This window comes from Nannobrachium achirus, assembly GCF_963921795.1.
Source record: "Nannobrachium achirus genome assembly, chromosome: 22".
Taxonomy (NCBI): domain Eukaryota; kingdom Metazoa; phylum Chordata; class Actinopteri; order Myctophiformes; family Myctophidae; genus Nannobrachium; species Nannobrachium achirus.
This window is the reverse complement of record NC_137829.1, coordinates 26,330,660-26,344,005: the sequence shown is the minus strand read 5'-3', so window position 1 is coordinate 26,344,005 and position 13,346 is coordinate 26,330,660. Positions and strand designations below refer to the sequence as shown.

Here is a 13,346-nt window from a genome sequence, read left to right as displayed (position 1 = left end):
AATAACAATGTTGTTCACATAGATGTAATTTCTTTCACATTACCGGTATGTATGATTGTAGCTGTTCTCCGTGATGTTTGGGAAAGAAAAAACATAGCATTGATTGAGCTGTCAGTCCGTGGTTATCATATCTTCCAGCAGTTAGAGGAGGTTCCGTTCGTGTTTCATGGTACTATGCTGATAAGCCAGTAGATAGATTCTATTACTCTGGGACAGACAAGTATCAGTACAGTATTGAACCGTTTGATATGTGAAGTCAAACATTTAGAGAGCAATGGAAACCAAACGAACACAACATTGGTCATTATCGCTATAACCCTTTACAAAAGCATATAATCCACAAAGTTTGTTGCTCGAATAGGTTTGACACAATGTATCTTTGAACTTTCGTTTTAAATGCCTAATTCTTTGCCCGTCCTCCCGGATGCAGCAAAGTCCCAGCATTCCTTAATGTTGTGGACATTGCTGGCCTGGTGAAAGGCGCTCATGCTGGTGAAGGTTTGGGAAACGCCTTCCTGTCCCACATCAGTGCATGTGATGGCATCTTCCATATGACACGTAAGTCACTCTCATTAAGGTTACTCTCCCTGCTAAGGAAGAAAAAGTAACATTTATTTGAACCAATAAGCATCCATTATGTGTTGCAAATCTTGCCATTAAAGCAGTTGTGTCATCAGTGTCAAGTCTTACACAGCAGTCCCTGCCTGCTCCAGTCTTTTTTAAACCGAGATGCTTTGGCAGTGTTGTGGCTTCACTACACAGTAAAATCCTCAGTGTTCATTTATCCATCCCACACTGAGGATTTTACCATGCAGTGAGGCTTGTGCTGAGGTGCCAAGATCAACATACAGTCAGGGGTAATGAAGCCAGACATTTCTAATGGGAGGCTCCCTGAATTAGAATCACAGAAATGGGGAGTAGGGAAGGATCTGTGTTTGGTTTAAGCTTTGCACAATCAGTAGCATATTCTGAGGTTTGGATATGAAGCTAGACTGTCGAACAGCATCCGGTATCCCACATATTATCGTAATTTGATTCCAGATGCCACATTTAATCAAGTTTTTGGTATGACAAAGCAAATTAGGCTAGGGTATTTTGGAGAATTTTTTGTTAGTTTTTATAATCGTTTTGGAAAAGATGCTTACCCACTGTACTATAGATGTACTATAATGTTTCCAACAGACACTACTACATTTCTTAGTGTTTGTCTGGTAGAAGAGCAGCAGCTTTTTTCCGAACTTATACAGAAGTGATTAGCTCAGCAAATTATTACCAAAAAAATACCTGTCACTCAGTATGGCAGCCTTGAAATTACTTGTAATTCTCTCTCTGCTTTTGCATTCTTTTGTGCTCCCAACATCGTCTTTGTCTTACACAATTAAAGTGTTACACGGTAGAACAATTTGAATTGCTGTTCCTGAAATGGAGGCAGAGTCTCTTTCAAAAATAGCAGAATTTGTTTACTGATTGTATGCGGTTATTGACTTTACCATTATGTGGAAAGAGCTCTGATTAGTGAGTCGCTCGTTGGAGACAAAGAGCAGCCAAATGGACAGGGTTAAAATACAAAACCATCTTCCCATAATGTTCCCTTCTCTGCTAGGGATTTGACTTGGTGGACAGTATAAGTGTGTTATTTCTGTTCTGTTGTCATTTTTCAATAGCTTTGCGACACACTACTTGTCTTACGCACGCGCGCGCGCGCGCACACACACACACACACACACACACACACACACACACACACACACACACACACACACACACACACACACACACACACACACACACACGGCATGGTGACTATGTTCTTTGTGACTAATTGGAAGACCACCCACTGTAAGTCAGGCCTAGTAATGATTTACAGAGGAGGATAAGGAGATGTCAGGTGAGATACAACTGTCTGACTGATGGTTTTGAGGGATGACATTTTTGTCATTTGTATATTTAAAAAAATCCTTTATACTGACAAGAAATTGTTTACCTCACAAGGAGATGATCTGGGAATTATTTTGTTTTCTGTTTTGTGCCACCTGTGTACACTCGCCAACAAATTGCCACCACAGGGAACTATAATGTCTGTGTACTTGACCACAACAGATCTTTATACCAGAATGACTTAGGACATTTTTTCTTGTGCTTACAGATATGTGCATAACTAAAAAACACCCTCTGTTCTTTTTTTATAAGGACCAAATGTACATGACAGATCCTTGACCAGAAACCAACCTCTTTTGTTTTTGCTGGTACACAAAAAACAACATCCATATCCATCGGAACTAAGATGATATAAGGCTTCTTCTGTGAGTTTACAGCTGTGTGTTTTGACATACCATTGTTTTCCCTCTCGCGGATTCCTTGGAGACCGTGCGGTATGTTTCTCAAGTTAACCATTAAACATAGCTGGTTTTGTTTTGCAATTATAGAAATGTTTTATCTGGTGTCAGGCAGTGTGGGCTGCAATATTCAAGGCACTTCTTTTATATTGCTTGATTATATGGTTGGGGGAATCACACTTTTTCTTGTCTGGAGTGGTATGTTTGTGTCTGGCAGGATTTGAAAACATGCTTCAACAGAAGGATGCTCACAGTTCCAGAGCTTGATGTCATTTGTGTGCTCGTTAGTGCACAGGCTTTTGCCACACTGAGTCACAATGGATAACATGATCCTGATGAAATGACGTGCAGAACACTACACAAGTTGAGGTCCTCTGTGTAATTAATTAAGAATGTTTACTTTTTCTCTTTATAATGTATCTCAGTTGGTTTGATTGATCTGCATCATGTTACAATCTTTTGTTTAAAAAACGTGAAATATAAGAAAAAAGAAGAGTTGCAAACTCTTTCAAAAGCATGGAGGTGGAATATGCTCCTGGGTCGAGACTAGATATTGATATTACTGAAAAGATTTCATTTCCTTCTGCTGTGTACTTATTGGAACCAGGCAGTGGTGTTACTGGAGTTTCTTCTTGATGTCAGGACTTTGAGGTCTACCAGACGTAGTTGCTCAATTCCTCCAGTATTGTGCATTTATGAATATTTTTCAACCCCTAATGGCTTTGAAAGGCCTGTGTAAACAGTGGATTTGCTTTCAACGAAAGCTTCCAAAAACTATTAAGGCGCATTATAGCATCCTGAAAACTGATTCTTTTGAATGCCTGGTGTTCCCCAGTGTCATAAGGGAATGGTTTGCAGGGCATAAGTGTTCCCAGTGCTTCTGGAGTGACTGGAACATGGTTGGATGCTCTCTGTCTGAGACAAGACAGACACGTTTTACTTCATCTATTCCTCTATTCTCTGCTAGCAATGCTTGCCAGCTCACCTGGCCTTGTTCCCAGATGTTTGGTTTCTAACAATTAAATACATGAATGCTCACAAAGTGTCCCACAACCAATGTAGAAATCAGATGACTCATTCTTTATTGAACACTTTACAGTCACAGGGAATCTAAGAAGCTAAGAATCCAATCTCAAGACATTGTGGTACAGCACGTTTAATCTGAAAGGACTGGATGTGGTTGTGGTCAATCAATTATAAAGTAGATGTTATTCTTGGCAGTTGGCACACTTTTACCCTTGTCTTTCACTCTGATTTTCATGCCATGGAACACCTGCATCTGTACTGTAGGTAAACTCTACTGCTAAATGCTATTTCCAAATATTTCAGTTGTCTTTCCTATCTCTTGCATGGCCTGTCCTATGCTGAGGATAGAGTTGCATCATGAGAGAACAATGCTGTAGACGCGGGTTGGTTGATTGATTGATTGAATCTGTACAATGAATGTGAGCCTCTTGAGCTAATTTGTAACTGTACTGGTGAAAGATGTGGCATGGAAAAACTAAAATAATCGTATGATATACTGTGACTAAACTGTCATTACAACTAACTGCCCTGAAATCAAGTGACAGGCATTCTGTTAGAATGTCCAGCTAAAAGTGTCAATGTTGTTTGGACTGTTTTACGGTTAACAGTCCAAGCAATTAGATAATACTTTACTCAATGAACTGCAACTAGGACTAGACTAGATAGGCTACTGTATGTTGCTGATACATGATGTACATTTAACTGCGTTGTTTAAACAATAGTGCAGCTTTCTTGAGATACAAATCCAGGTCCTTTAGATCTGCTGACAAGAGCCTAAATCCTCTCTCTTGTATGTTTGTAGGCTGTGTGGAGGTGCACAGACCATAACCACGTAATCCCTTTTATATACATCATCTTACAATAGTGTTGCGCCGCATAAATGGTTGATCCAAGAGTTCACTACATGATATGAGAGCTATACCCGTCACAGTGCTTTGTGAGCTTGTAGATCGGCTATTTTCGCCGTTTCTGAATATAATGCCCAAAATGGGGACGGCAGGTTAAAAGTGGTTAAATGACCATTTTGATTCTGCGAGAAGAGTTTTTGTCAGCCTCCACTCATCGCGGGTGATTAAAGTAAAAGGTCTGTCCATCTTGACTCAAGATCACCACGGCTTCAGATAACATGCTCTGTGATTGAAGGTCGAAATATTTTGAATTCTAATGGGGCTCGAGGAAGAATTGCTTGAAAAAGGCTGCAGAATCTTTCTGCTTCCTCCTCGGCCCCCCCCCCCCCCCCCACACACACACACACACACTCTTCCCTGGCCACTGGGAATGGCAAGGCCCAATGATCATAGAATTATTGGAGGGTGATTCTAAACCCCTCAAAGAGGAGTTGCTATGGAGATCTCGTTCCAAACTGTGAAATGATTCACCTTTGAAAGGCTGAAGGGCCTGGAAGCTGAACACATCATTGTTCAGGTGGCGGTTGGTTAGGAAATTGCTGGTGCCTGTGCAATCAGCAGCGCTATGGTAGTTAGGGATCTAAAAAGGTTTGTTCTCTGAACGTTGTGGGACAACAGTGACGCGCATGTGATGGTTCGTTTCAATCACAGCGCTCGCGCACCTGATTTGACAAAATAAATGAAATGACAGAGGTTAAGTAAAATGACAAAGGAATGAACACTATTATTGTCTATCAAAGTTAATGGAAACAGGAGCCTCCCCCATTCATTGTCCAGCTATGTATAGATTGCAAAAGTGTAAATGAATGTTCTCTATTGAATGTCTGCTCCATGTTTTTCTTTCTGTTAATTTAACTCTTGAGAGTGTACAAATGTAAACTCTGTGCGTTACAAATGTGTACATGAATGCTGAGGATTTTATTGTGTGCAGTACATGCGGCAGCTATGAAACATCACAGCTAAGAGTAGATTACACAGGAATTGGAGACGCCTTGTGCGATACTCATATTCCATGGAGAGCTGTCATTTCACTATAATCTATTTTGAAAGATGGGATCACGTGAAAAACATGAATGCCTATTTGAAGGACAAAAACCCACCATTTTCAAGTGTCAAGCTGCTTTTTGGTTGGCTGCTAATGTATGTGCCATAATCAAAATATGCAGAGAAACCAGGCTGAATTGGCAACAAACTCTATTACACGAGGCAGTATTCTGAAAATCTCTGTCAAATTTGTGTACCGGTATCCCTAAGATGAATGTAAAATATATATATATATTTCCTGAATAAACATAAATACTCTTGTCTGCATTGCCAGTGTTTTATACGGGGCAGACATCCATAATGTGCTTTTCCTGACAGACCCATAAAATACCTTTTTACTGCTCTGAATACCAGGAGGATTGCGGTAGACTGCTAAGTTTGCATGAACATTTTAAAAGGAGTGCTAGGAATGCAACTGCTTAGATGTGCCCTTACCCATCTTGCACGTGAAAACATGCACAGGAAGTTAGAAGCCAGTGAATACTATAATTTGACTGAATTATGTCGTTGACCGCATACTATCCTCCCAGGTAGCAACCGCAGAGGACCCTGCTTGATCAGAATTCATATAAAGTACCTTGGTACCTGAAAGTAAAGTAGTGGATTTTCTTCATGAATAAATATATGTATATATCATTGAATTGAATGTATATATATACCTATTGAATAAAGAGTTTCATGCCTAAGATGCATGCCTAATCTGTTTATAAAAGATGCAGCTTAAAGATGAGATGACATGATACGAAGCATTATCAAGATGAAAATAGATTTGAATACAGAATGGTTCGAGTCCTTCAGGAACAACTGAAGAAGTCAGTCATTTTTTCTGAGGATAAGCTGAATCTGAGGACCCAGAGGTCCCTCTTGTAACTACTTGCCTGCTTGACTGTACTGTACTGTACTGTACTGTACTGTACACAGTATACAATTCACAGTATATACTGTATTAACCATGTTTAACTCTGTCGAGTGCAGAAATATAGCCTGTGTTAAGTAAGGTTTTTACTGTGTTGTCTGCTGGCTGTTGGAAGCCACTCCACCCCTTAAAGAAAAAAAGATAAACAAAGCTCTTTGTTCGCTCAATAAAGGCACACCTGTCAATAGTCTCTTCAAAATACAAAGTATTTCAAACTTAAGTAGTAAATGATAAGTACGATAGAGACTTGACTCCTGAAACAAGGCCTTTCCCACTTTTTCCTCTCTCTCTGTTTTTCTTTATACTTTTTTTGTAATCTTGCTTGTGGCTTTGTGTGGCGCCGCAGCACCATGAGAGCTGTCGTCACAGGCAGACCCAGAGCCAGTCGTTAAACGACTAATTGTGGAGATTTCCCCCTTCACGTATTTTCCCCTCCTCTTTCTCGCCTCATGCATCTGTACCCCGGCTCTAAAGCCTGAATGGGGACTGTGGCATAGTGGATGTGAATGTTAAATTAGGCGAAATTAATTAAAGCAAATTACTTTGGAATATATAGTAGCCGGAAGAGAGAGTAAGTGGATGACTAAATGGTTGGTGATCAGCTGCTCTAGCTCCTGAACAACGGGAAACAGCGTTTGATGGGTAGATTCGTCAGGCTTTTATAATGGAGTTAAAACAGGTATAGACTGTTGCTCATTAATTCCTGGTGTGAACAGTTGTACAAAGTGATGTACTTCCTTCTTGCTTTTTTAATTTTCTACATTTTGGAAAAAGAGGGCTTAATAGCAGTGCCAATACAGTCCTAATAGGTACAGAAATACTAGTCATACTAATCATCATCTGTCTGTTAACAATATCATTCCCTTCAGTGAAATCTAAGGTTGTGAATTGTACAGAAGGTTTAGCAAATAGTTTCCATTTTAAGCTAATTGTACCAAAACTATACATCACACCCATTTTTAATGTATGCATATTATTGCTGGTCACACAGTGATTTACATTGCATTAGATTCTCTGGGTTCATGCAGAGACAATAGCAAATTTTCATTCCAATCAGTGTTGAACAGGGAGCTGGTAAATTGAAGCAGCAAAACAATAATTCCACTGATTAGCCCCTTTCTGTGTGCTGTAAGTGAACTGTTTATACTGTGGAGTACCTCTGGAAGAGCAGAGGAACCAAAACAGCCTGATTAGGCAACGAGTAATTGGATAAGTTCATTTCACCATGAGGACAACTCACTGGATGACAGCTTGCACCATAGACTCTACCTGCTTCTGTTGGGGAGTGAACATCTGTCGTATAATATTAGAGATTTGTGTCATTTTGTTGCTGATCCTATCATCCCCAGAGAAATTCATTGATTTTTGATACAGGCGTGTACAGGCCATGTAGTTCTGTGTCATTTTCTCAAGTGAACGTAACTTCTTCTTAACACAATACAACACGCAAGTAGAATGTTCCTCCAAGTTGATATCAATCGGTTAGTACTTTAAGCATTGCTGTAAAGACGGAATTGTTTTTCTCTGATTGATCTTGGGAAGGAAACTACATAGACAACAAAATGATGATCTCAACTGCTTTAATTAGTCCAGTGATGTAACATATCTGCATGAAATCTTGGTCAGTGGTTTGCTTAACCACCTTATATATTTTGTTGTTGTTGGGTGGAAACCTTGTATACACGTCGAAAACCTTTTTTTGTTATCTTTTTAAAAATGATTTATAGTGAAAATAGCAGATCTACAAGCACACAATGCCTCGCACTGCGAGGCGTGTGCTTGTAGATCTGCTATTCTCACTCTTTTTGTGCGACAGTCTGGTATGATGAAGCAGGGAATTACTTTGCGGGGAAAAGCACTTTCTCCCCAAAGTGATGCGTTTTGTAAGCTTTTAAATCAGCTATTTTTGCCGAATGTTCAAACCAGAATAGGGACACTAAGCTTAATGTGGTTAACTTAAATCTGAGGCGTTAGCCATTGTGACAACTACAAGCGGCCATGAATCATCAACAGTTTTCAACATGAATCACTGTATGAACTTGTTGAGTGATGGAGGTGTGACAGACGAGGTGTGACAGCCGTGATAAAGTGACAGTGCAGTGATGCTGTTTTCTCCCTGGGCTTCACCTGTCAACAGTCCCTTACACATGGATGTCAACACTTTCAACCTGGATCGTCGACAACATTAAGTGACTCCAACAGGCAGATGCCGAACATAGCATCCATCAACGTGGCAGTGCTTAAAGCTCTATCTCATCTCACATCATCCACACACCCCCGTGGATGAGTTGGTATTCATATTATGTCAGCTTGAACAGCAAACAATTGGTTTGTTGCGCTAATGAAAAGAATACTGCAACAGTGTCGGTCGAAGATGTATAAAACGGGCCTGAGATGTGCCGCTGTACTGCAGTAAATTCAGACAGTGAATTCAACTAGAAGATGTTTTTTTTTTGTTTACTGTATGTTATGCAAAGTACTCATGATATCAGGGAAGCCTGTAAACATGTGTATTGTTAACAGGCTACGGATGCGCTGTAGTTGCCATTGGTTAAAGGCTGTCACTCTTGTGTGACAGATGTACACCCCCACCCCCTCCCTAACCCTCAGAAGGAGACCAAGAGCTGCTGCTGGCTAATGGTCTACTTTAGTGCCTCATTATCTAATCACCAGTCCAGCCACTGCTACTAAGCCATTGATTAGGAAAGGATTGTGCCCCTTCTCATATATTTCTATATTTGTAGATTAGATGGTAATGTTGCTTATTTATTTTTTCTGACATTTGTTTCTTAATGCTAATACAGTATGGCTCATAAGTTGTAAGACAGCACGATACTTGAAAGCTACTGCTAGTGGTTATTGTGGATGTTTACACTGCCTCAGAGAGAAGAAAGCTGTTTTAGTTCACAGAATAATATGAACGTAAATCCTTTGTGCCATGCCGAAGTTGAATTTTTCCATTTAAAGGCGTGAATAATCAGGGATTGATGGAAACACTGCAAGTTGACTGTGAATTGGGCTGACACACAGGTCTGCCCATTGAACAGGAAAATCAAATGTGTATGAATGTGTTCAGTGTATTGGTTGTGACTGTGACTTTCCTGCATCTCCCACCATGCATTCTCATATGGATGTGTTAGTTTTACTGATATTCTCCGTGGAAGGTAAACATGGCCAACTACCTTTAATCATTCTACAATATGTGATCTCGGGCAGTCGATGCCATTGATTCTACAATTGCGTGGGCGCTTTATGTGCAACATGTCTGTATGCGTGGGAGCACACTCCTGTCACCGACATAAGATGACAGTATTTTTGTCTTTGACCGTAAGGGTGTCTTTGCTGTGTGCGTTGTGCGTCCATGTGGCTGTGTAGGTGCGTTTGAGGAGGAAGACATCATCCATGTGGAGGGGACAGTGGACCCAGTGAGGGACATTGAGATCATCCACGAGGAGCTTAGGCTGAAGGACGAGGAGATGATCGACCCTATTATTGAAAAACTGGAAAAAGTGGCCATTAGAGGCGGCGACAAGAAACTTAAACCTGAATACGTGAGTCAATGTCCCTATAGCATGTCATCTTCCTGCCACCTGAATACATGGTACAACGTCCCTGGCATGTATATTTCCCTCCCCCTGCCTCAATACATCCCTCCCCCTGCCTCAATACAACTCGTCCTCCCCCCTTACCTGAATCCACTATAGTCTATATTCCTAGCATGTCCACCTGAATACATAGAGTCGAGACTGCATCCCTAGCATGTCTATTGCCCCCAGCCCTGGATTACATGAGTCAATGTCCCTAGCATGTCCACCTGAATACATTAGATACTAGACAGCATCCCTGGCATGTCCATCGCCCTCATCTCCGGATTACATGAATCAATGGCCCTAGGATGGTGCTGGGCAGAAAACAAAATAGACACAAAACAAAAGAAAAACAGCTTGCACACAGTTGGGCTCCAGTTTAACATTTCGCGTTTAGTGTACCCACAGCGCGCCTGTGTGACGCTTCAAGCTACATGCTCTTTATCAGACACATTATCTTATATACAGTACAGTACACAGTGACAGCAGTCACATGATGTGGAGAATCACATGAGATGCATTGCACCTGTTGGTATCTGACAAGAATATCTGACAAGAATACCAAATGTAACCAATCAGATAAAAGTAATGAATCATATACAATTCAATTCAATCCAATACATTTGAGGTTTAATACATTCTGTGAAAACATTAAGGGGAACTTGACAATCATCATATACCAATGTAATTAGAGACAAATGCATAAATCACCCACTGTATTATCCTAGACAATTAAAAGATAACAACTGTGAATAAATGGTGTATACCCACATTTTCAAATGAATCTTTTGTACTCCCAGTGGAGAGACACAAGAGACGACAATAAAAACGAGCACAGGTCTCCACCAGGCCACACAAATCGGCCTGTTATAGCGCCACCATGAGGCTGATTTAAAAAATGTGGGGCAGAGGTTCTGAATTAGCATCCAGGGAGTGTGTGTGCTCAGTTTGGCAGCGATCGGGCCAACGGCGCCGGAGATTAGCTGGTAACAACCAGGCCACACAAATCGGCCTGTTATAGCGCCACCATGAGGCTGATTTGAAAAATGTGGGGCAGAGGTTCTAGATTGGCATCCAGGGAGTGTGTGTGCTCAGTTTGGCAGCGATCGGGCCAACGGTGACTGAGATTAGCTGTTCACAAACTGCGAGGACGCACGGACGCACGGACGCACGGACGGACGCACGGACGCACGGACGGACGGACGGACGGACGGACGGAGGGGAAAACATACTCTCCCTCAGCCTTCGGCTGGTGGAGACAACAAACATAAATAATGCACATACTGTATATGTGTAATGTATCTATACATCTCAATAGGACATCAAACCACCATCAAGCCTAACGACAACTAATAATCATCCCACACACATGACATGGGAGGAAAACGTATGTATTTCTCTCTCTCCCCCCCCCCCCCCTTCTTTTCTCTCACACCGCCACCCCATTCTGCTGCTCCCTGTTTTTTCCCTGAGATTGAAAGTGATCAGGGGTCAGGGGTGTTCTGCTGTAGAAATCATTAATAGAGAGTTACTTATTCAGCCGCTAACCCTGGGTCGCAGCGCTGGGCTAATGAAAGTGTTTCCACAAGGCTCTATTCATGTAAAGTAATACTCAAATCACAGTGCAGCTCTTGCTCATGTTCGTGCACCCTGCAACAGCGTAGACAATTGGGTGAACAACACAATGGGGTGACCCCACAAGCCTACATGTAGATATGAATACAGCGAACTGTTCCTGGGGTTATGTGCCGTGAGACAGGGTGGTAGAGGTAGCTAGGTTGAAAATGAAAAATTAAACAAATAATGCTGTGTGTGGCATCAGTTATGCAGTGGGTAATGAGGCGGTGAAGCAAACCATCGTCGCTCTGTTGGGCAGAAACCTTGTGTCTTCATAGATCATATTTTTTTGCCTTTCATAAATGAATGCCCTATATTGTATACTTTGTCATACGCCAATGTCACACAAAAGTAGCAAAAATAACAAACCTACGGGTTGTGATATCGCATTTTGAGCTTTTAGATAGGCTGTATTTAGATATATTGATTGCGACCGTATAATAATAATAATAATAATAATAATGATAAAACTTTATTTGTATAGCACCTTTCATGACATGAAATGCAGCTCAAAGTGCTTTACAGAGCAGAAAATGAAGCACAAGTGCTTAACAGAAAAAAAATACACATGAATACAACAAAGCAGAAAAATAAAAATAAAAACATAAAACATTAAAGAACAATTTCGGAACAGTGTGGACGTCAATAGCATCAAATGGATTTAAAAATTCAGCTAAAAGCAAGATTAAAGAAATAGGTCTTGAGCTGTGCTTTAAAGCTATCCACAGAGGCTGCCTGTCTTAGGTGTAGTGGGAGTTTATTCCAAGCTGTCGGTCCGTAGAAGCAGAAAGCTGCTTCACCATATTTTTTATATGTCATTGTAGGCACATCGAGTAGGTCAGCACTAGAAGAACTGAGAGGGCGGTTTGGAACGTATATATCTATGCAGGCAGTCATAGAGGTACGAAGGTGCCAGACCATTTAGAGCTTTATAAACAAGTAAAATAATTTTACGGGAGCCTGTGTAGCGACGCTAAGACTGGAGTAATATGTTCTCTCATCTTTTTTTTTGTATAGGTCGCATTTACTACAGTATGAAAACCTGCAGCTCATGTGCGTCAGTCACTCAGTCACGCCTCAGGTAACGCTCCATATTTGGCCAAGACAGAATTATTTTGCAAGTATGGCTCACGTCATGGCAACCACACTTGCAAATTAATTCTGTCCTTGTCCCTTTTATGCCCACATATGGAGATCCCTGATGTCATCAATATTAAGCCCATATCTGGGAATGCCCATATATGGATATATTGTGTCAGTCTCATACTAACCAGAGTGGTTGTCGCGACAAGAGTCACACTTGCAAATTAATTCCGTCCTTGTCCCTTTTATGGCCATACATGGACATCACTGATGTCATTAATATTAAGCCCATATCTGGGAATGCCCATATATGGACATATTGTGTCAGTCTCTGTTGTTTCAGCGTGACCTCGCCGAGGTTGCTTCTCACCCTTAGGGTGTCCTACTGGTATATTTGTTGATATATTTTTTCATTTCCTGAAAAGTACGAATTTGGAACATAGGCTTCCGCCCGACAGCGATTCTATGCTTTTGTTGTGAGTCTATCCTCTGTCACACAAGCAAGGCCGGATATAGTGGGCCATGATGATTTGACATGCACTAGCGGTGCTCAGGGCAGGGAGAGGGTGACCCCGATGCAAAATGGGCCAGTAAGCGAGGTAATCTGGCCTTTCACTTGTGAAACTGTGAGCCCAATTTCAGGGCCCGACACACGAGGGCTCTGACCACTCATTATACTAACGAGAAGGGCCATTTCACCTGCCGCAGAGGCCCAGCGCCTGGTTGGTTCCCCTCAGAGTAATCCCCCTCCGCAGCCCCACAGACAGGAGCCATTCAGGCCAGGCAGGTGGCCGTTGACGCACATAATTGCTGACAATTTCAGGCAATG

The 13,346-nt window shown here is 41.4% G+C and overlaps 1 protein-coding gene across 1 annotated transcript in view; it reads left to right on the top strand.

The window, feature by feature from the left end:
- Positions 1-13,346, top strand: part of LOC308307406 (obg-like ATPase 1) — a gene marked incomplete at both ends in the record, with an annotated part of 41,328 nt that overhangs the window by 5,499 nt on the left and 22,483 nt on the right. The window contains 2 exon segments of the mRNA XM_080752666.1: positions 431-558; positions 9,606-9,781. Of these exon segments, the coding sequence (XP_080608792.1) occupies positions 431-558; positions 9,606-9,781 (304 nt within the window).